At 40.0% G+C, this 25,225-nt stretch overlaps 2 protein-coding genes across 6 annotated transcripts in view; one reads left to right on the top strand and one right to left on the bottom strand.

The window, feature by feature from the left end:
* The window catches only part of LOC307037339 (ras-related protein Rab-7L1-like), a 584,338-nt gene that overhangs the window by 420,356 nt on the left and 138,757 nt on the right, over nt 1-25,225 (bottom strand). The window lies entirely within an intron of this gene.
* On the top strand, nt 7,191-11,090 carry LOC307037197 (Ig-like V-type domain-containing protein FAM187A; the record flags this gene model as incomplete). The annotated part of the gene is made up of 5 exons (XM_079677974.1): nt 7,191-7,388; nt 8,291-8,568; nt 9,029-9,388; nt 10,137-10,375; nt 10,864-11,090. 5 exons carry the CDS (start codon nt 7,191-7,193, stop codon nt 11,088-11,090), a joined length of 1,302 nt encoding a protein of 433 aa, XP_079534100.1.

The following is a 25,225-nucleotide window of genomic DNA, read 5'->3' as shown; positions in this document are numbered from 1 at the left end:
TGTCTCATTTATGTTTGGTTGGATTGAGAACTGGTGGCAGTGAAGGAACGTAAGATAAATTATACATTTGTTATGTTTTTCCATGTATTTATAAAATGTTGTGAATCTGAACTAAATGAAGACTTAATGAATATGTACATTTAAAGTTTTCCCAAGAATGCCCCAATATTGTCTTAGGTGTAATGATCAGTGCAAACTAATTGTATTCTCTGCCACTAGATTGAAAACAAATATGGTTTAGAAAGTCACATTACACATTAAACAGACAATTTGTTCTAAATACAAAAGTTTCCCCTCTTGAAATCAAACAGTTCTTATTACATTTGGATATGTCTTGTGTAAAAGCAGAAGTATTCGTCTAATGGCTGCACTGAAAAAAAAAAGATTAGGATATTGGATCAGGGGGTATCATTAATATCCACAGAACATTTAACGGCAGTCCATCTAAAGTGTCACGATCACCTGAACATGAATCCTCACTGTCCTGAGGAAGTGCCGTCTGTGAAAATGAAATCCCCGGAGGAGCAGGCTCCACAGTGCGAGCTGGGAAATGTTAAGTGCGGAGAATGCATGAGTAACACCTCCTCCTCCTTGTCCTTCAACAGCTCCTCTTCGTCGGCCTTTGATCGAAGCAGCTCGGCTGCCAACAGCTCAAGTGGAGGGCTGTGTGCACGAAGTCGAGCAATTGGGAAAGTGAAGGACATGTTGAAATAAGTGAAGGTCTTCAGTTGCCATTCTGGTGACTGAGGGAGGATGTTATTGTGTGATTTTGGGATATACTGTATGTATCAAATTGACTTGACTGACTTTGATCACAACTCTTCATAATTGGTGTTCGACCTCAATTTGTCGGACTACTCAATACTAACAAAACATTTATGTATCATTGTGTTTGTAGGTTTACAATGTGGTGATAGTTGGATTGTTTAGACTTACAGAAGAAAAACTGGCAACAGAACATTATACCAAGTGCTAGTGTAGGCCTGACTGTGGAAAAACATGTAATATTGCTCAGTCTGGGTATCTCTAGACACACCCTGCTAGAAGGACGGTGTATTGATCTTTACAATTCTAGTTTGTTGCAGACAGATCAGATGCACTTCCATAAACAACAGCAGAATTTAAATGTGGCAGTGAAGGAACGTAAGATAAATTACAAACAAACAAAGTTCTCCATTATAGAGGCCGTAGGTACAACTTTAAGGCTAATGCAAATGTACTGATTTCGTCTAATGCCTACTGTTTGAGCTCCGGCTTTGTCTCCAGGCTCTGTTCATCTAATGTTGAAGAATAATAAACAGCAGAGAGAGGACAGATCGATAAATAGTGTCTGGCAGACTGCTCCAAAATCGTATCAAGCCCTGCACAAACAGCACACTCACAGACTCTCATGAATACAATGTACAACAATAAATAAGTCTGATGCAAGGCCACATAAGATGATTTTTATTGGTTTGCACTCAGGAGAGCTGAGAAGATTCAAATAACCAGGGACACAAAATGACAGATGGGTGATTTTCAATTCTTGTTTTTCTCCCTATATACCCACCTGTGGCAGCTTTCAATCATGTGTTCTATCCCTCACGTGCTTTATGTATGAAGAGAAGCAGCGATTGGGAAATCTGAGCTACCAATCCCCTACACAAAGACTTTTCAAGTAATTGGTCCATACAGCCATGATTTGAATGGAAACAAAGACAAGAATATAAGGTATTAGGTCTGTCTGTTTGCATACAGCAAAATAACCAATTACAAGACTCTGGTGATGATCTGTTTATTTATAAGCATTAAAATGAATGATATGACAATTAAAAACAATACCAGAACATTGACACCAAAGTAAAACAGCTCCTCTGACAAATGCCAAAACAATTTTTTTGTATAATTAAGATATTGCAGATGCTATTTGCTCCCGGTTGTCTGTAGCTAACAATGCTATTTACACCCGGGTGTCCTTAGCTAACAATGCTATTTACACCCGGGTGTCCATAGCTAACAATGCTATTTACACCGGGTGTCCGTGGCTAACAATACTAGCAGAGCTCTCAAGTGTCACGCATTTGGCGTGAGACACACGCATTTCACTCCATTCACACGCTCACACGCCACACCTTGTATTTCTCACGCAGAGATTTCTTTCCAGGGTACCGGCCACCAAGTCGCGCCGCAATTTTGTAAACAAACTAGGCTTGTTAGAGACGCGTGCACTCCACTAGCACCCCCCCCCGTTGACATTCGCGACACATAGGGCTTCATACTCTACTAGCACCGCCCCCCCCCCCTCCCTTGACATTCGCGGTACAGAGGGCTTCATGGGAACTTTGAGGGGAGCCAGAAGTTGGAGTACCAAACACCGCTGCCAAAATCTCACGCTGAACTCTGTTCAAAACTTGAGAGCCCTGGTTACACACGGGTGTCCGTAGCTAACAATGCTATTTACACCCGGGTGTCCGTAGCTAACAATACTATTTACACCCGGGTGTCCATAGCTAACAATACTATTTACACCCCCGGGTGTCCGTAGCTAACAATGCTATTTACACCCGGGTGTCCATAACTAACAATGCTATTTACACCCGGGTGTCCGTAGCTAACAATGCTATTTACACCTGGGTGTCCATAGCTAACAATGCTATTTACACCCGGGTGTCCGTAGCTAACAAAACTATTTACACCCGGGTGTCCGTAGCTAACAATACTATTTACACCCGGGTGTCCGTAGCTAACAATACTATTTACACCCCCGGGTGTCCGTAGCTAACAATGCTATTTACACCCGGGTGTCCATAACTAACAATGCTATTTACACCCGGGTGTCCGTAGCTAACAATGCTATTTACACCCGGGTGTCCGTAGCTAACAATACTATTTACACCCGGGTGTCCATAGCTAACAATACTATTTACAACCCCGGGTGTCCGTAGCTAACAATGCTATTTACACCCGGGTGTCCGTAGCTAACAATGCTATTTACACCCGGGTGTCCGTAGCTAACAATACTATTTACACCCGGGTGTCCATAGCTAACAATACTATTTACACCCCCGGGTGTCCATAGCTAACAATGCTATTTACACCCGGGTGTCCGTGGCTAACAATGCTATTTACACCCGAGTGTCCGTGGCTAATAATGCTATTTACACCCGGATGTCCGTAGCTAACAATGCTATTTAAAGCCGGGTGTCCATAGCTAACAATGTTATTTGCACCAGGGCCACAATTTAGATACTGTTTTGGATGTATAGGTATTCATGGAAATGTTTCTTTGATAACTTATTTCCCTTGTGGTGCTGCGTCAAATTGTAATTCCCCTATGGTAGATGTATAAAGGCACATCATATCCTAAGCACTGTAGCTATACACCCGGGTGTTGTACTGAATGCATCTCATCTTGCTCTTTTTATAATTGCTTGGTAAGGTTACCTGAACATTAGGGACAAAAAACACCTGTGTTATATTGTGAACATAGCTGTAAGGTATGAAATGTCCAACAGACCGCTCCTGAAGAAAGGGGGTTCATTAATATGCCACAACAGTTGGAAAGAAGTTATGAGGCGTGATTAATTTTAGTATGTGTATTTAAAAAATACCACAACAGTAAACACTGACTAAAAAAATCAATTAATTGTGCCCCAATCAGTCTATTTAATATGTACCCCCTGTCACAACCATGTTTAGATGACCCAAAGTATCATAATGAATCCTCTGGGAACCATGAAAATATACACTGAATTGAATGTCAATTGTCGGCCTTTGGTTCTTGAACTTTCTCTCTTTGGACCAAAGTGTTTGACAGACATGTAGATGCCCTACCTGATGAAAAATTGCACATTATAAAATTGCTAGTTATTACATAAAATAATAGTTTCCCATTATTTGCGGAAGAGGCTGAAATATTTGGCATATTGACATGTTTTGGTGTTCCCAGGCATTTAATGGACCTTTGTGGGAGGAGGGGTGATAACAACAGTGGGACAAACATTAGAGCAGTAGGCGGTATTCAACATCCAGCCGCAGAATGGATGCTATTAGATGGAGTCGATAAGTTGAAGTGGTGGAGGAGGGGAAGAAGAATGTAAGGATGGATGATGAAAACGATGAAGAAAAGGTTGTTTGGAAAAAACCCAAAGCTAAATTGAGGGATTGGATGTGCTGTTAAGGATCAAATATAGATGAATGTTCAAGGGGAAAAGGCAGAAGGGCTGAGTTCTGGGATTGGGGTGTTGCTACTGAGATTGGACAAGAGAAGTAAAAGGATAAGATGGAGATTGATGAGATACGTGTTGGTGTTGTATAGGTGCAGCAGAATGATGTTTGGATTAAGATTACAGCTAATGGACAAGAAGAATAAATAAAATGGACAGAAGCGAAAATGAAGGAGGAGAAGGAGAGCTGAAAAATAAATAACCTCTTATTTATATTCCACAAAAGGTGTGTTATTGCACAAGTTTATGTGCTCGTCCTGTCTTTGAGAGGGCTATTTTAGTTTGAGGTTTCTTTTTAAAGAACATTTTGTTCCATCCTAACTTGGTGGTTTTAGGGGTTGCATTACATCAATTATGGTCCTCACAAGACTGTCCTACCAAGATGAACAACAGCATTTGTCTTTGCAAGCAAGCCCCCTAAAACAGTGACGTTTTGAGGTGGGATAAAGGCAGTAATATGTCTTGATTGAGCAAGGACCATGCATAAAAATACATTAATCCCAAAGAAAAAATATGCTATATGCCAGATCATAGCTAAAAGCAAGTGTCCGTCTGCAGTCCATTGGCAGGTAAACACATAACAATCAACAAACATGAATATTAATGTAATCCAATCATTCGAGGGGCCTGAGAGAAACCTCTGCACCTCATTTTGGCTACATTTTCAGGCTTTAGAAAATCTAGCCTGGGATGTGATTCTTTGAAGCATTTTAGAGACGAAAAGAACGTTGTTATTGCATCGGCCCCCACTTGGGATTCTGCGCAGGTACATCTCCTCAGCGATCACAAAAGGTTGTGTGTGTGTTAACATGTAAAAAGTTTAAAGAAAATTGTTTTCCTGAATCCTTCAAAGCAGGTTTGTGATTGCAAACGCGAACATGTCTCGGACTTAAATCCATTGCTTTAATCATTCACAAAGTAAAGCAACAATAAGAAGCTTTTCTGATACTTAAGTAAGCAGGAAATACTTAATGATCAATCTGTTGCAGGATGAGAAGAAACAAATGTCACCAATTGCTTATTTCCTTTTCATCAGAAAAACAGTTGATGTAACATTTTGAATAAATGTGTTTACTTCCTGGCATTTAGAAAAAAATGAGTTTTAAGGATAGAGCAGTTTTTCCAAAATATGACATTACATAAATATGATGTGTTTAAGTTGTTGTTCTATCATCAGTAATGCAATTTCCTCAGTTGCGTACATTTTATTTAATAATGTTACTCAAAGACTTCTGTACGTATCAACCAGTGGCGGGCCGTCAGGGCCCTCTAGGCCCTCTCTGAGGGCCTAAGATATTCTACAAAATAATATTTAAAAACATTTTAAAAAATATTTTCAATTAGTTCTAACAAAATAACTTGATTTAATTGTAATTAAAATAACATTTCCAAATAAATAAATCCTTCAAATCTGCCTATTCAGTTTCTTTTGGAATGTGAAGGGTTAAATTAAAGAAGCTCGTCTCCGCGAGTTACTGTGAAGATAGGAGCTGATTGGTGGTCCACCTATGAATTCACAGAGGGCCCGCTATAGTCACTGAATGAGAGAGTAATGTCAAATGACACTACAATTGACCAATCATATCTTCCCTCGAAATGGGTGGGCTTCATTATCGCGGACTTTATAACGAGTTCCGTCCACTGGGAAGTTTATGCATATCTTATAACAACGGGTCAAGATTTCCATAGCAACAATAACTTCCTGTCAACAGCATAAACTCTCCTTCAAAATAAAAGCATGTCCATACAAAATAGGAAGCCAAGCCAAATTACACTTAAGACATATATACAACTGCAACGCAAGTAACAAACACAATGCAATATCCTTTTCAATTTCAAAGAACACAAATTGGGTTATTTACAGGTGTTGTTTTGTGCGGTAGAGGGTCGCTGTCATTGATGCGTTTTATACCCCGGGCCGTTGTTTTGATATTCCGCTGATACAAAACTGGTTACAAAATTAAACATACATGTCTTTGAAAAAAAAATTGAACATCCGGGGTCCAACTATATCAAATTGTATTTCGTTAATTGAAAACTGTAAGGGGCCATCTGAAGTGTTTACCCCACTGAGCACACGGTTAGTCATCCTGCAGCCCTGACACACTCAGTAAGAGAAATCCTTTCCTGAAACTAATGTTCCCAAAATGTAACCGCACCCACACACACACACACACACACACACACACACACACACACACACACACATACCGTGAAATCCTCTTTCAATGCATGCCTTTAGCCGAGACTGCCAGCTTACAGACCAGTACTTATTTGTGTCTCCAGGCGGTGAAGTTTTACAGAAGTGTGTTCAGTCATTATGCTGGAGGCCCACTGATACACAGACCTACAGCTCAGCAGGGAGCCGCTTCATTGCACTCATTTTTTCCTACCTTATAATGTCACATTAACAACCTCCTGCAGCTTTCATCCTGCAGCAATGTTAAGGTGTGCAGGACTTCTAAGGCTCACCACATATCAACTCTTAAGTGTGTTATATGAGCTGTCCGCTCCACCTTGGCGCAAAGGCTTCTTCTTTTTTTTTCCAAGGCAAACAATGTTATTGCTTTTCTGATCTGAAATATCTCTGCAGGATGCTGTAGATACCAAACCAAAAAATCCCTAGAGCCTTAAAACCACATACTTCTGTACGGCAGCTCGGAAAAAAGTAGGACATTTAATTATTCTAGTTATAACTTACTAGAATGATGTGACAAAAGACAAAAGTGTTGGCAATTGGCAAACTGGGGGTGTGTTTGGGAAATAAGACTGCTCTCAACTTTAAGATGTTTGCGTTGACAACAGGGGACGGGTCCTTGGTGATCTGATTAGATTCCATCAAAGCTGTTTTGTTTTGAAAACAACTTATTTCAACTTATGTGAAATAGGACAGAACAAATACTCTGGAGGTTTCTCAGGGTTTGTGCATGAGTATTTTATATCGGTCGCAATTTGTCAGAACATTTTCCTCCTCAGAGAAGCCAAATGCCTCCTCCATCCCCCTCTCCCATCCTCCTCCCCCTCCTCCTCATCTTGTGTCCTGAGGTGTTGAGCTATGAGGCTCCGGAGGATAAGCAGGATGTGTTTGCTGGAAAAGCCTGTCCTGCTTTCCTGACCTTCACCAACGCAGCCTACCTGGCCGGAGTCACTGTGGAGCTTCCCTGCCACTGCAAACCAGAACAGGTAACAACCATAACGTCAAGGTTTGGGTTTCTTAGAACATGATTACATGCTTTAATAACGTCTCAAATAATTGTATTCACCCTCTGTCTGATGTGCTCGGTTTGAACTTGTTTTAACGGAATTGCATTGCTATGTATAGTTTGGGTTAATGTCTACTTCCTGTCAGCTAATGTCATTCACATACGCTGCAACTTGGACTGTAAAGAATAGTACAGGTTGATTTATATGTTGTGACATCACAGATTTCCTGGCGGACGGCTCGTTTGAAGGCCCATTAAATTCATTGTTGAAAGTGTGGACATGGGTTCAACAAGGCTCAGGATGTTAGGCCAAAAAACATGGTATTTGATGGTAGCTTGTAGAATTATTACTCTGCGGAAAAAGGATCCCAGAAATAATTGGTTTTGTAAATTGCAGGTCAAAAGGTGTGTGCAACAGCATATTAATGCATGTATTATAATATTTTATGTTTAAATGTATTCTCTGAATGCCAGAGTTGCATGTACAATTTTACAGGACCCATAATCCCAAAATCAGAAACAAGAATTTGTATGATGTATTAGCATAATCACACAGTTATATAACATGATAAGATAACACATCCTATCATCTTTTCTTTGTGCAATAACAGCTGTGTAAATGGCTGGACTTGTTATCTAGCTGCTCTGCTGCTAAAATCCACAGCCTTTGTAAGCTGTATAGATCAGTAGGATTTGCAGAAAACAAAATAAACATGTAGAAGAAGAAATCGGTTAAATGGAGCGAGGAAAAAGAGGAAAAAATTGAATAAGAGGACATCTGGGTAATTTGATTTGAAAACATAAAAAAAAGGTGATATTGATATAAGGGAAAAAGATAATCTACCATCAGCGTATATACCTTTGGTTCCCTGTGTGTTTCAGATCCAATCGGTTGTGTGGTTCTTTAGGAAACATCTGGGCGGCTCCAAGGAGACCAGAGCCTTGACTGATCACCATGGCAACAGTCTGCTGGACCTTCGTAGCGTCCCACACAGCGGCGATCTGAGGAGTCGATTTTCTATCCGTCTCTTCAGCCTATTGATCTTCAGAGCGGGGCCCGACGACTCAGGCATTTATATCTGTGGCTCCGCCCACAAAGACTTCTTCTACGGTTATGACCTGGACATCCAGGCGGCCCGCACGCTAAGCTTTACTCCGAGGTGATGAGAAAGACTCAATGACGGGGACCTTATTGGAAATCAGACATTGTGGTAAAATGCTGACACTGACGATGGTTTTGTTTTTTTATTGATAAGTAAATCTTACTAGCTTCCGTCCAGTGAACATGTCCTGACATCTAAAGTCAGTGGTAATACTTTGCATTTTTCTGCAAACAATTTTGAGACATCAGATCATCAATTGATATTTTACCCCTTACATGCTGATGGGTAAAAGACAAAGATAAGACAGGAATATGTGATTAACATGGCATACATTTTAAAGCATACTGAACAACCAATTATTGCAAAATGTTCAGTGTTATAGTGAATGTCTCCATTCAAGTGCATAACCATAACCCTAACCATAATCCTAATGGAATTAATTTGAATTTGGGTAAAGGACAAATCCATGATGAAACACTGATTAAGGTGAGTCTAATTCAAAGTTTTATGTTTGTAGACTCACTCATGAAATTCGGAGCAAGAAAAAGAAAGAAAGTCAAGGACTCGGCTCTTCTCAGCCTCTTTACCAGGTCTTCACCAGCTTCCGGCCCTGGACAGTCTGCGATCGCTGTGGCGTACCTGGAGAGCAGGTTCGCGTGGGACTCTGCTACGTCCACTCCCTCTACCTGCATGTCCGCTACAGACGAGCCAATCAGACGGTCGCCTCATGTGGCTCGGGGGCAGTGCCCAAGGCATTTGGACAACTGAAACAAAGCAGAGCTGGAGCCGAGCTGGAGGTCAAAAGCTGTCAAGTTACCTGCCAAACTCAAGCTACTAGCTCCAAAATCCGTTCTCTGATGGCATTTCTTGGGTACAAGTAAGTACATAGATAAGAATATAGATGTAGATAGACAGGATGTGGAGTGGGTAGCCAACACATTGAAGTGAAGAAATTGCTCCCGACGATCAGACCACCTGCTATCATTGTGAATTGGTAAATGAGAGGCAAATTGTAAAGCTCTTTCAATACAGCATTATATTCTAAATGCAGCCATTTAACTTTTCAAAAGGGCTGCAGGGAATAAATAATAAGCTGACTGCTTCGTGGAGCCTTACTAATATGCTGTTATGTAAAAGTGTCCGGAAATAATCAGTAATTTCCTTGGCAATCAGGCCATTATATTTTAGCATGTAGATTGGGCATGAGGAATTGTCATGAAGTATCGGGATATGTTTTTAACTAGAGAGCAATAATGTGGTTAGTAAATGTCAGAAAATAGCTGCATTAGATTTAGATTTTTACATATTTAGCCTGATGATAGTGCCAGAGAAAAGTATAGATTGCTCAAAGAAAACTTTAGGAGTCATCTTCTGAGGACCATGAAATTCTTTCTGCTATTTCCATTTTACTTTTCATAAATGTAAACGTTTTTCAGATATACCTTTGACCTGATACAAGGCATCATACAGTAAATCAAAATCCTCCAAAAGATAGCTTGTTTGAGTTACAAAATGTTACTGCTGACAATGTCGGAGCATATTATTGCTATCAGGTTCAAAATGGGATTCATGTTTAATGTCCACGTACACAAAACATCATTTTATTTATTTCTTCTGTATTATAGTTCTGCTTCCTCATCAGTGGAGGTACCAGTGTTCTACCTGAGCCACCCTGCAGACCGTGTGCTGACCCTCGGCTGTCCCGGGGCACATCCCAACATGGCCGTGGCCTGGGACCAAGGAACTAAACCCATCTACAGAGATGAACACTTGGCAGGTCGTAACCTCAACAACACACCCCCCAGGCTGATGATAGACACCGGACACCACCTGGTGTTTACACCTGCAAAAACTCAGGACTCAGGTATACTGCATACTGTTCACTTTAATGGAACTACACCTGAGTCCGTCAGCCAATGTTTTGTTTACTTTACGGACAAGCTGCAAATTCAGGTCAACTTAGTGATGCATTTAAGTGCATTGATTCCACGCTCCAGCACAAAATGGCACGCTCCCCTTCCAGTATTTGTTCTAAAATGTTATCGTTTTGTTCCCCACCTGCCCACCAGCCGTCACTAGCTGTTGAGTTTCCCACCTCAGTAACTCAATCAGCTGCCTACACAGCTGTCTCTCATTACCACATTATTCCAGTGTACTGTATGTAGCAGCCCCTTTGCACTCATGCTGTGATAGATCATCCATGTATTTGTGTTATAGTGTGTACCTCGAATCCATTTTCTGTTTGGATTGCCTGTTTCTCAGCTCAACCTGGTGTGATAGCTCATACTTAAATATGTTATTGAACATTTTATTTCATTCGAAGTTGTTTAAAATGTCATTTTTGTTTAATAGGTAACTATTACTGCTGGCTGCAGGGTCAACAGGCTGCTGAGATACATCTGCTGGTCTATGCTCACTTGGGGCGGGGACAGTCAGTGACATCACATCCTGACTTCCCGACAGCCATCAAGACTGTTTTGAAATCATATGCCGCCATGACAGCTGTGTTTTGTCTGCTGTTGTTGGGCAGAGCTGTTTTCAGACACCTTAGAAACACTACTGAAACCCACTCAGACTAAACTCTTTTATAAATAATAAATCATTTTTGTGTAAATGAGTACTTTAAAATCATTCTTTATTATTAATTAATCTTTGTTTAAGGTGAAATTTGTACAGTTTCAAATTGTAAGGTCAAAAAAATTGTCAGACCTTTATGACGTGCAGACTACAAAATAGCTGTACGTATAGCTAGCTGGCTTAGCTTCCACCTGGGCTCACTTCACTTGGTGTTCCCTTCTGATTTGTTGAAGTTGAAATCGATGCAAAACATCATACACACATGTGTGACATACCAAAGGCAGCACTCAAACCCACATTTCTACATTGCAAGTTGGTGTCATTAATCATGAATCAACACCAGAGAGAGTGATGCAGTGTCCACACGGCGGTGTGCGTTGAAGCTTGCCGGTGAGCTTGTCTGAAACTCGACCAACAACCAATCACATGAATCTCCCGCCCCGGACACACAAGCACGCGGTTTGATTGGCTAGAGCTTGTACTGGTATATGATTTGATTGGCTGACGCTTCCGCCGAAGCTTCAAAAGGGGAACATTGCGCAACTTTTGAAGCGAGCAACGCTCCCACAATGCAGTTCGGCAAAGCGGGACTTCACCCCATTCAAAGTGAATGGGCAGAAGCGTTGAAGCTTCAACGCACGCCGCCGTGTGGACGGGCCGTAAGGAGTGCAGATTGAAGCTGCAGAAACGTCATCTTCATCTAGCTTCAGACTAAAATAGTTTAAAGACTTTAGACTGTAACTAGTCCACATTGAGACACTTTCTCACTGAAACAAATACACACTGAAACATGATAACTGAGAAACTGAATTTCTTTTCGTGAGACTAGTTTCATTTCCAAGAATCCTGAAAGGTAAACGGGAATAAAAACCTCGTAGTACAAAGGATGTTACAGTTAGTACAAATTGAAGTGTGTACCTGTATCAGTTGTGTAATTGGGCTGTACTTCAGATGTTCTCTTCTCTTTTACATGTTTGTTTCTTTTTTTTTTCATTAGACATCATTGAGTGCTGATTATGTTTTTGTCCCCTGTGTTTGTTTCTGGAGAAACAGCTGATGCAACTTCAATCAGGGTGTCAAGTGCTCTCAGGTGTGCAGCTACTCCTGATAAAAACCTGGAGAGTGAGCTTGATATGATGAAACAAAGAAGCCCACTCAATTTTAATTGCAAGAAAGATGACTCCATTGATGAGAAAAAAGACCAGCATTTCCATAGAACTCCTGTATTTTTATGCAAATAATATTGACCTCAAATTGACGGACATACAAATGTTTTTCCCGCAATATTCCAAAGTTTGTGTTCTTTCGTTTTTTTTATATTCTAAACATAATGTCATATGTGTTTTAATTTAATTATTTTACATATATTATAAAGGAGGCAACATGTGGGACCATAAAAAAGTATTTCTTGTTGCATTTTTTGATTAAGGAAGAATAGATAAAAACCTTTTTTCACATGTTGATAAATCAATGCATCTTAAAAGCACTCAATCTGTTTCTAAAGAGTTGAGTTAAGAGTTGTGTGGCACCTGCAGGTGGTGTTGAAGTGGCTCTTGAAAACCTTGGCATTGCGATAAAGAGCAGCAGAGAGATGAACAGAATCAGAGGAGAGATATCTGGTTGGCTGCCAGATGCCAGAGGATGAACACAGAGACACTTGTTACTTCACAGCTGTGGCCTCGTCTCCAGTCCCTTGTATCCCTCTTTTTCCATCCCTAATTCCACTATCCATCTCTCTGCCTCAGCATCTCTGTACCGACTTTTCAGCCTACAGCGAACACACTGAATATTTTCTGACATGCCAGAATTTAACATTGCTCTACATGAAATTCAGAGCGATTGTCTGAACACGGTTCTCAATAAAGGAAGTTTGGCCCGCTGGCTTGAAGATAACTGTGCTAGATGGAAATGTAGGGTATGCATTAAGCTTCCATGACTACACGCCATATTCATTTAAAAGGGCCCTCTTATGCTTATTTTCAGGTTGATATTAATATTTTTTGCCTCTACTGTGACATGTTTACTTGCTTTAATGTTTCAAAAAGCTCTTTATTTTTCTCATACTGCCTGTGCTGCAGCACCTATTTTCACACTCTGTCTGAAACCAGAGCCCAGTCTGGTCTGATTGGTTAGCTGGCCGGCTCTGTCGTGATTGGTCACCCACTATGGTGCACCTGTAGAAGTTGCAGAGTATCCTGGAGGTTCAACATGGACTCCAGGATACTCTGCAACTTCTACAGGTGCACCATAGAGAGTATCCTGACCGTGCATCACGGCCTGGTACGGCAGCTGCACCGCCCTCAATCGTAAGGCTTTACAGAGGGTGGTGAAAACTGCACAGAACATCACCAGGATGGAGCTGCCATCCATGGAGGACCTTTACTCCCAGCGGCTCAGGAAGAAATCCCTCCGGATTATAAAAGACCCCCATCACCCCAGCCACAAACTGTTCAGTCTGCTGCCATCTGGCAGGCGCTACCGCAGCATCCGGACAAAAACCACCAGATTCAGAGACAGTTTCGACATATGTGACATGTGTAGTTATGTCCGTATGACAAATAAAGAACCTTGAACCTTGATTTAGAGATGTCCAGTCCCTGAGACTATCATGTACAATATATAGCAGCGCTAGCCAATAGAAGTGCGTGCTACATAGTGATGTCACTAAAAACTTCCTATGGAGGAAACTTGGGGATTTTAGCCTTTGCAGACCATTTACATGCACAACACACCTAAATAACACACTACAGGAAAGTGAAAACCTCAAAAAGCATCAGAGGGCCGCCTGACTTGAGAGAATGAATTCAGTTTAATATGATTACCATCTTGACCTCTAAACCTTTAGAAACAGCAAATTGATAGCTGTACCAGATGATATTGATGGTACAATATGAACTGAAGGGAGCATTTAAACTGTCTCCTCCCCTGCTGTCTCTTATTGTTAATTCTTTACAGCTCACAGTTGTTATCTACTCATGTCTGATTCTGTCCCCACCCTGGCTTTTTATTTGCCATGTATCCTACTCTCTTTAATGTGAACATCAATGGTTTCACTGAAGCCTTACAAACATTCAGGGACTTATTTACAACTGAGATGAAAGGCGAACAGCACTTGACAAACTGTGCGTGAGAGAAAGCCGGCACATCTCTGGCATCAAGGAGCAGGTGTTAGAAATAACTGCATTAAGGGGCACATAAAAAAAGGTCACTACAAAGTGTTCATCATCTACACTGAGAAAAAGGGTCAAGGTCATAAGGTTGTCTAGGGTCCTAAACAAGCCCTCAAAATATTTGATTGATATTTTCATTTCACTGTTACACAAAATCTAAACTCTGCAAATAGACAAAGTAGATTTTCCTTTTATCAGCAAGTTAATATTTAAATATGAATCAACTGCACACATTGTAACATGTTTAACTGTTTTTTAACAACCAGTCCTCCAACTCATACGACCAAATAGGTTGATTGTTCAAGCGCTTATTACGACCTATAGTCACGTTTGAAAGTTTTCGACCTCTAGTGCTCCTGTTGACTGCAAACGCTCCGGAGGGTCGTATATTCACAAATAACCCCTCTCTGGAAAATCCTAAATTGTAGGATAGTTTGGCCATTCAAATGCTTTTTGATTAGATTTTTAGCCAGAAGTGTTTATTGTACTTTTAGAATCCACGTCCAGTGGATGTGTAGGATCTATAGTTTGATAGATATTACGAGGATGATTTGAGGTCTCACCAGGAGAACGTATAACGGCAGCGTCCATGTAAAGTTAGCGTCAACCCTCACGGGGTCTCAACGTTTTCATAATAGAACCATATTCCCCTCACTGTCAAATTATTTTAAAGCTATATCTGCAGTACTCATCCACAAAAAAACTTTCAGTTTATCCTTGTTAATTACACAACATTAATTGGTTTAAATTGTGTACTCTGCCTTTCTATTCTGACAGACACATTTCTTTTTTCAGAGGTTTTGATAGGCTAAAACATCAAACTACCCATAATCCTCAGCTATCGTTGAAGCTCGGTGATTGGATGTTTTAGCCGCAATGCACGTTGAGATATGGTGTTTATGCGATGTGAAATCCGAAAACATTTAAAAAAAAAAAATACTTCATTCCGAGTGTGCTTGCTTTTCTCTTTGGAAGTCATCACATAACGGCATTGTAATACACGGTTCGGCTGCATTAAATATTACACATCTGCCGTAGTTCTGTATTTATAGAGCCCTGATTAGAAGACTTCTATACAAACTGGAAGAAATGCTGCCGAAAACTGAATACCTGACGTGGATCATAAATATATCAGCAATTAAACAACATCTTAAATTTCTCTTCACACAATACGTCTCCTTGCAGTGTCAATAGTAATTTGGCTGACTTTTACATTTGATCCAATTGGTAAATAGGCTGTATTTATTTACACCATAACGGTGCACAGCTGATAGAAAAGGACTTGTAGTTTTTAAAGATATTACTGATTTTCTTTGCATTAAAGAATGTAAATACTGAGTTGAGAGAATAGTCAGGGGTTTGGGGTGATGGGAGACACATCTATGGAATCAGAATTTCAGAGACTACTTTTCTAACTCCTCATGCAGTTGACTGTTACAGCCCAGCTAGAACTCTTTGGTTCTAAAAAAAACTCTGAGAATGCTACCATTCACTTTTCTAGGAATGTTTTCATCGGGAAGTTTTCTTTTGGTTCCAAGAATGTTCTTCTGAAAGGTAGGATAACGTTCTCTAAAAACATTCTTAAAATGTTTGGTGATAACCTTCTTAAGATGTTTTTGATCACCTTCTTAAGATGTTTTTCATAACATTGTTAGAACATTATGCCCTACTGTTCTTAAACCGTTTTCAGCGGGACGTTTTATTTTGGTTCCCAGAATGTTCTTCTGAAAGGTAGAATAACGTTCTCTAAAAACATTCTTAAGAAGTTTTTGATCACCTTCTTAAGATGTTTTTGATAACCTTCTTAAGATGTTTTTGATAACATTGTTAAAACATTATGCCGTACTGTTCTTAAAACGTTTTCAGCGGGACGTTTTATTTTGGTTCCCAGAATGTTCTTCTGAAAGGTAGGATAACTTTCTCTAAAAACATCCTTAAAATGCTTGGTAATAACCTTTTTTAAATGTTTTTGATGGAAATGGAGACTGGATTTCTAACACTTAAAAAAAGACCTGAGAAATAAGCACTTTCTCTGCAGAAGTGACATTGAGGACGATAACTTCAGTGCTATAGAGAGAACAAACGCAACAGAACACTTATCACTAAAATGAAACCTTATCACTAGATTTTTCATCATATTTACTGCACTTTAGACAGCATTTCAATAATTAACAATGTGCCAATCTGTTTTTACCATCTGTGTTTGTGTGCACAGATGGTATAAAGGAATAATGGAGGATGCTACGATTTCTGTCTAGATGCAGAGACATTTAGCTTCATTAGCAGGTTGACTTCCCATAATATAGGACATACTGTGTCTGCTCTTGCCTAGTGTCCTTGAGCAAAGAGGAGAGAGTGAACATCTTTCATTTAATCATGCAGAAAGAAATATTACTGTGTTGGAGGTCTCATTAGATGCCACCTTCACACTTACACCACCACATTTGCCTCCGTTAGCTGACGTCCTTCATACTGAGCCGATTAGCAGTAGTTGGCAGAAGGAGAATGGAGAACAAGGTTAGGGAGATACATTTGTACCCCACACCACAACCATTAATCAACTTGTTAGAACATACTGTCCAGCAGTTTAGAAATCCGGCTGTCAGCTGGAAGATAAATGGAGAATAGTTTCTTAACCTTGTTTCGCCTCTGCAATACAGACAACATTTTTAAACCTTTCTGCAGCAATGCTACCTATGAATTATTTCACTCGATCAATAGGAATAACCTTCAGTTACTTTGCACATGCAGCCACCATGTTGATTGAAGTAATTGTTAAACATGTTGACAGCCTAATTTCAGCACTCTCAACCTCTTAGTTAGCCGAGAGAGTTTCCAATTTGGCCTCAGGAAACGATTACAGAACAGTCCCTGTGGAGAGTGTGGGTGAAATTAGGGAGGCTGTAGAGCACATGTGTCAAACTCAAGGCCCGGGGGCCAAATTAGGCCCTTGGTGGATTTAATTTCGGCCCGCAGGATAATTTCTAATTACTATTAGATCTGGCCCGCCGGTATATTTCACGCACACCTTCCTCAACTCAGAGCCTGACCCCAAACATTGATGACCTTGCAGCCTAGATGAGATGCCAAGTATCTGGCTTGAACTAGCATCACAGAGCAGCACACTGAGTTTAAATGGATGTTTCCTTCTGCAGTTTTGTTCTTGCAACAACAGGGCATGTTTGTTTTTTTCATTGAGGGAAATTGTTTTTTTGAAGCTGTTGTTGGCCTGTGGAAAAATGTAATCATAAGAAATGACTCCGGAAAAGCTGCAGATAGAGCCATAAGAAATGAATGCAACTGATTATTTAATGTTTAATGTTGTTTTTATTGGCAATAATTTAAGCTTTGTTAGTTCCAGGTTCAATATGTGCAATAAGTTCATTTAAATAAGTTGTGCAATAAACATTGAACCAGTCCGGCCCTCGACTAGTACCAATTTCTTTATTTTGGCCCACTCTGTGTTTGAGTTTGACACCCCTGCTGTAGAGTATATTTATCTCCCCCCCACCCTTTCATCTCAGACTAGGTGTGCTTTTTAATGTGTCCTCATAAGATAGGATATGATACCCCTTAATGAAAGGACCACTTTCAAAGCAAACTCATATGACATCTACATTTGAATGTTATCTGATATGCGGCCAGCATGGATCAGAATGTGAATCAGAATACCTTTATTCGTCCCACAGAGGGGACATTTACATTTGTTACAGCAGAAAAGAGCCAAAGACAGCTTAATGTATAACAAAGAAGTATGCATAAAAAATATTAAAAAATATTAAAGATAAAACTTTTTTTTTTTAAAGAATTACACAATTTACAAAATAAACAGTCTGTAACACTTCTGAGATGTAGCAGCCATATTGCAGTTATTCACGGCATATACTATATTGCGTCATCTATATTAATTAACTTGGTGAATGTAATGGAAAGATTATGGTAATAGTTTAAATGAATGTTGAGTCGAGTGATATAAATTGTGGAAAAGTAATCTTTACTCTTTTGGACCAAGTCACCCTAATACTGTTCCCTTTATAGAATACAATCTTCTTCATTGCATCAACCATGCAGCCTGGCTTCCCATGTGGATGTGGTGGAAAATGTTGTTGAATCAATCTCTACTTTTTGATCCAACGTTGTTGTTGTTGTTGGGTTTTTTTTATGGGAGGCTGTGAATCTCCAGCGTGAATAGTGAGATTGATGGAAAGATAAAGAGGAATACATCAAATACGAATAGTTAGTGCTTTTAAATTGAAACAGCATGAAGGAGGGACATGATTATCAAAGCTCAGTATCTTACTCAATATTCAGATTGCCTGTTGAGAAAATGTCCCCAGGTTGGAAGAAGTAAACATACTTCAAAAGAAAACAGAACATGCTGTATCTTCACAGTCAGAGGTGTGCAGTGATTTTCTTTGGTGCTATTTAAATAACGAGCCACTTCTTTCAACTACAGCTTTACAGAGACTTCAATACACTTCGTTCTCAAATGTTACCAGCAACTATTTTGAGGACTTGAAACATGAGGTGATTAAACATATGACAAACTATTCAGTATTTATTCTCTTACCCCAAGTGGCACACAGCCATGAAAGATGTACAGCTTTTGAGGTATCTGTCTCTTAAAAATGTTCTACTTCCACTCCAATACTTTGGAGATTATTGAAATTTAGTGACAGCATTGACAATGGCTTTTAAAAAACGTTGGTAGCATTCTGTCTTCCCACATAATCCGTATGGACACTATCAACTGTTCCCATGAGGATTATTGCAGTAGTGCCTATTCAAAACTGGTGATAGTGAGGTCTGTGGAACATCCAGAATAAATGGGTCACCTTGTTGCAGACATTTTGATTCAGAGTTTGAGCCTCACTTGTAGTTTTGGCTCCAGGGACAGTTATGTGGGTTTGCTGGTCCAACAATTTACAGGATTTTCAAGAACTTTTGTGCAGACATTCTTGATTCCCAGATGATAAATTATTAAGATTGTAGACATCCCCTGACTTTTACTGTCACCATTAGGTTGTTTAGTCTGGAAGTGGATGGATTGGTATGAAATGTTTGCCTCAAGATTCATTTTAAGTCTATGAATGACCCACTCAGTTGTGTCATTACACAGTTTAGTTTCTGATTCTGATTGGTCGAAAATGACTTTTTAGAGGTAATACATGCGGTTAGGGATAACATGACCATTACTAATGAGGCTCATGGGACTATGTGCAGTCATAATAATCCGCAGAAAGAGGTCTGATCGATCAATTATCACCCTTTCCAGTTTTGCTTTTTTTTAAATGTACGTCTGGCTCGTTGCACCCTTTCCATTTCATATTCACAGCCTCAGGTGTAGTTAAGGTTCAAGTAAGCAGATGTTAGCATGATGACATGCAAACTGACATGGTGGACATGCCGTACTGATCATCAGCATGTGGACTGTTACCTGGTGGATAACATAAGGAAGTATTGACTATAGGCACGTAAACTTTTTTGTGTTTTTTTTTCCCTCTGTGTTGTTTTTAATGTGTTTCATTATTTGTATTCTCATATTGTATGCACATTAATGTGGCCCAAAGTGTGTTATTATTATTTTTCTTTTGTGCAGGTGACCTTCATTTAATACTTTGCCCTGTGTCATCACAGAAGGATGCCTGAAGTACCTTCAGAGAAACATGCTGCTTTGGCTTCACTGGCTGTGCTTATGCAAAATGACTTAGACAGAACAATACATATTGAGTTGTCTTTGCTGCTTTGCCTGTATGTTCAAAATAAATGTCTTGCACAATGCCGCTCAAGGACCTTCAAATTTGAGAGTCAGCACTTTAATCTCACAGTTATTGTTTAATATCAAAACCTTTTACACTGCAAATGTAAAATGCGGCAAACTGCGGTTATAAATCCACCAATCCATCATTTTATGTTTCCGGTCCAGAAACAATGTTTGTTCTACGTTATTGTACGTGTGCAAGTGTGTACCTTTACCAGGGTAACAGTAAAACATATAGAAATAAATTGTGACCTGGTCTTTTGTACATGCATGTGTGTGTGTGTGTGGGTGGGGGGGGGGGGGAGGGGTTGGAGAGGAAGGAGATTGCAAAACTTGGTGCTCACTTTGATCAGCTTGTTTCTTCCTGACGAAACGCTGTAGATCAAAGTCTAGTGTGTTCCTGAGGTGACAAGAAGTGATGAAGGGGCCGACCCCCACCTGACCATTTAGACAACACACACACACACACACACACACACACACACACACACACACACACACACACACACGCAACATAGATCAAGTGCAATGCAGTGATTTGCTGATGCAGTACATAGCAGTAAATACCGTGTGTGTACGTGCGTGTGTGTGCGTGTGTGTACGTGCGTGCGTGCGTGCGTGTGTGTGTGTGTGTGTGTGTGTGTTTTCAATACTTAAAAAATAAAACATGATAATGCAATGAACATTATGCTTGGTTTGTAGCTTGTGTTATTATTTTTTTCAATGATTTATAATTTAGTTATTATTTCCACGAGGTTTTATTTGAATAGTTATTTGCAGCGTGTCTGACCTAGCTTAAACACATGGTAACAACTCATAAAGAACCATTGTAGCATTCAACATAAGTCTATTTGTTTTTTTTGCCATTTCTGCATCCTAACGTCATTTCTGGTAACACCAGAGACAGAGAGCAGATTTAATTTCCACCGTCGTATTTCTCTGACAGCCATTCTCTCGCCGTGAAACATGATAATCAATTTATTCTAGGAAAATGAGACGTTGTTCGTTTGCGACACTGGAGACGAGCAGGGCGGGGAGGTGAAGCCTCACAAACCCAGACAGGTAATTGGATCGCTGCCTGGCGCCACACACAGGTGCAGATCTGAGATCTTAGCAATGATCGGGATATTAGTTACACTAGAGAAGGTGGAGCACTTTGGGATGAATGTCTAAAAGAAAACCAACCCAAGTGGGTCTTAAGAAGCAATTTATTGCAGAGAGCTAAGATTAAGTCATAAATACAGCATAGTATTATTGATAACAATAATACATGTAATTGATATAGCATTTTTTCGAACTATTTAAAGTCACTTTACCGAACATGTCACACAACAAACAAAGACGCAGTTCAGCGGGTGTAGGAGTTGGATGACTAGTGATAATGTCATCAGAAATCCAGATGTCATTAGGATAGCTGCGAAGAAGTTTAGGAACATGATTTTTATTTGTTATTATCACGCACTACTGTCAGGATATTTGGAGAATTTCAGCAAATAGGACAAAAAGCTGTTTGTATCAAAGTTAGTCTACTGTGAAGGTCTCACAATCTAAGTTGTTCCCACTAGTCAAAATAAAAGCTAGATTGTTTTTGATCTGTGAGTATAGTGAGTCCACCTTTTAGTATTTCATTGTGTTACCCCGGTCTTTGAATATCAACCGCTGCTCTTTTCTTCTCTCTCTCTTCGCTCTTATCAACATTTCTGTCTGTAGCAAATGTATCTGTAAAGGAAAACTGTTGTGCACTTTAAAGCTTTTGAAAATGGTATCCTAGGGACCACAATGCCTTCATCTCCACTCCTGCCACATAAAAATACACGTATGCATGTAACTGTCTCTGTGCCTTTTCTGTAATGTGTCCCTGGTGGAAATAAAGGCTATAGCTGTAACAATTAAAGCTGCAACAAGGATGAAAATCAGGCGCAATTACACAAATCTGAATTGCAAAGAAAGTGTCTCATTATGTTGATTCATGATGCTGCAGAATATAATAACTTGTGGAGGGAAAATCCAAATATACTGTACAGGCGAAAAATACTTAAATTTCAGCGCAGTGAGGAAATGTTTCACCAACTTGACACACTGTGAAATTACAATATGTCTGCCTAATGAATATGTATCAATCCAAAGGTGGTTTTCTCTCATGTTTTGCTTCAACGGTGAGGTTATTAATTTCTGTTGACAGTCTTTCTTCTATGAATGAGAGCATTTGCATATTGTTCCCTGCAGTTTGTTTCTTATTCCCAGGCAGTTTTCTTTGTTGTGCTGAAGTCAGACAATAAAAACAAAAGAGAAGCAGCTCAGTGGCAGTGCAGTATGAAAAGGAGATACATGAGGAGAGCAGGCTTTGTATTTTCTCACATGGGTTCATCTGTTATACTGGGCAAAAGCATGGCATTAGTCCAATTAAAAATAAATGATAATACGTTTCATTTTGCACAATTTTAATTGAATTGTATTTTTCTATATTGTCTTATGTTCTATATACTATGTTGTTGGAGGAGTTCTGGACTTAAGATGTTCACTGCCATAACTACACTGTACACCTTTGAATCTGTTTCCCATCATTAGCTATTTCTCCCTATTTCTTTTGTCATCTGCACTAAATAATATCTTTAACAAACATATGTTCATCCCATTGTTTTAATACATGCCATTTTGATTCTAAACGTCATATTTATTTATTTGGTTTTGTTCCTTGGCTATCGATTTATTTCCATCTCTGTCTGCAGTACTTTCTCCGCCTCAAGACGTCTTACCATCCTCACCCGCCGTCGTCATTTATTTCTTCATCACTTCCTTTGTTCCTGTCCGTCTGCCTGGAGACACGCGGCTCTTTCATTCTTCCTAATTTAACGTGATTCGAAGTCCAGTTTAAGAGACGACAATCAATCAAACATGTCGTTCATGTTTGGTCTTCCATCTTTTTTCCCCTTTTTTATTGTTGTTCCAGTCACCTGTGATATTTAAGGGATCCCTGTGGCATCCATCTCCTTCACCTCCCAGACAATTTACATCTAAATGTAACATTCTGATAACACACAAGGCATTCATGGTTAATGCTGCTGTTATAGAAGGCAAAACCACTGTGTATGTTTGTGTGTGTTTGTGTTTGTGTGTGTGTGTGTTCAAATCAGTCCTGTTCAATGTCGGGAAGTATTTCATGCAACTTAACTGTGTATTGATTCGAGAAATTGATTGAAGCTTTGTAAAACATTTGCGAGTATGTTCAACACACCCACACATCTTTATTGTCAAAGCCAATTATTCTGTATAACTCCTGTTTGTTCCTCGCACACACAAATAAAACCATGCCTATTTATTTTTGATTGACTGACAGCACTAAAGGGCGCCGCCCTGATTGGCTGATGGTCCTGCAACGATTGAATGTGATGGTCAAAGAATAGCTCAATCTTTGCTGAGCTCAGGAAGTAATTGATCCATAGGGACAGAAGAAATCATTCCTGACCTGAAATGATCTTCCACTCCTTGACAATATGTGTGATTTGTTATCATTTTTTACTGATCATAAGGAGGTATTCTGTTGATGTTCAAGTGGGAAGAGAAAAATGTAGACAACACTAGACAAATAGAGAGGGATTACATATCCCATCTGGCCTCAGAAACCCTCACAGTCCCTCAGAAAGCGCTATGTGGCTCAAGAAAAAGACGTCGTGGCTACTTTTTAAGCCTGCTGCTATCAAAACATTGACCAGCATTGATGGGTAGGTGGATAAATGTATATATTTGTTGTAGGGTTATAGTTCTCTGAGGATGAATTCTGCCTTATAATTAAACTCTATCTGTTTGACTAAAGTTTCTGATCACTCAAAATTGGGTTTTGTTATTGGTACCCAATAAGAACTGATCTTACCAATACTGATCTTGTACCCATGCAACATTTGAATCTAGATAGGGGTATTTTAATGTGTCAGCGAATTATGTGTATTTACTTATAGTGTGAGCAGCTATGGGACAGAAAAAAACAAAAAAGGGAATTACACAATAACAGGGGTGATTATTTATTTTAGAATCTCCTTTGTTTAGAATAGAATCGGAGGGATAATGGTCACACATGCAGAGCACACAACAGTGAAAATTGGTCTCTGCATTTAACCCATCCTAGTACCAGGAGTTTAGTACTAGGAGCAGTGGGCAGCTATTGTACAGCGCCCAGGGAGCAATGGGAGTGGGGGGGAAGGGGGGTGTCCGGTGCCTTGCTCAAGGGTACCACGGCAGGGCCCAGGAGGTGAAGTGGGACCGCTCCAAGTAGCAGTCCACACTCCATATTTAGGTCTGTTTCGGGGACTTGAACCTGCGACCCTACGGCTCACAGTCCAAGCACCTACTGACTGAGCCACTGCCGTTTACTTCCGGAACATAGTGACATCACGCAGTTCTATCGGCTAGCGATTCAAAACATTGTATGTGAAAGGCCAAGGGGCGGGATGTTCCGAACACACAACCGAGCCGGCCAACTAACCAATCAGAGCACACTGGGCTCTGGTTTCAGACAGAGGGTGAAAAGAGGTGCTGCAGTACAGGCAGTATGAGAAAAATAAAGAGCTTTTTGAACATTAAAGCATGGAAACATGTCCTAATGGAGGCATAACATACACATATGAACGTAATAATGATAATAATTGGCCCCTTTAACATCGGTTCTGTTCGGTTCACCAATAAAGAAGACCAGTTATGTGCCGTATTGCGGCTCTATAAAGATTCTACTTTACATTTACAAGCTGGTACTGTAGGCGTCTTCATCTTCATCTCTCTCTCTCCCTCAATCAATATTCCCTACCATTCCTTCATCCCATCTCATTTGGTCTCTTGCCATGTTTCTTCTCCTCTTCATCCCTCCATCTGTCTCCCTGTCCATTTCTCCATGTATGTCTCTTTGCCCTTATCTTCTCCCGTCAGTCACTGTGCTGTGTGGCGACCTGTTTAGTATTCACACTCAGTCTCAGTCACTCAATCACACACACACGCTAGCAGGCTGCAAGTACTACAGATAATGACTTGTGTTTTCTTACATGGGCAGCACATTAGATGAACAGACATGCAGTTGCATACCATCACACATACACAGATGACAGTCCTTGGCTCCATGCTTTAATGTGCAGGAGGATACATGTTATGGTCATGCCGGTCCAATGTCACAGTCACTTTATATTGAGGGGATGTGTTTTGCTATTGGACGAGAGGAGCG

This window comes from Notothenia rossii (assembly GCF_949606895.1).
Source record: "Notothenia rossii genome assembly, chromosome: 4".
Lineage (NCBI taxonomy): Eukaryota > Metazoa > Chordata > Actinopteri > Perciformes > Nototheniidae > Notothenia > Notothenia rossii.
Note: the sequence above shows the minus strand (reverse complement) of the source record. Positions and strands in the feature narration are given on the sequence as shown.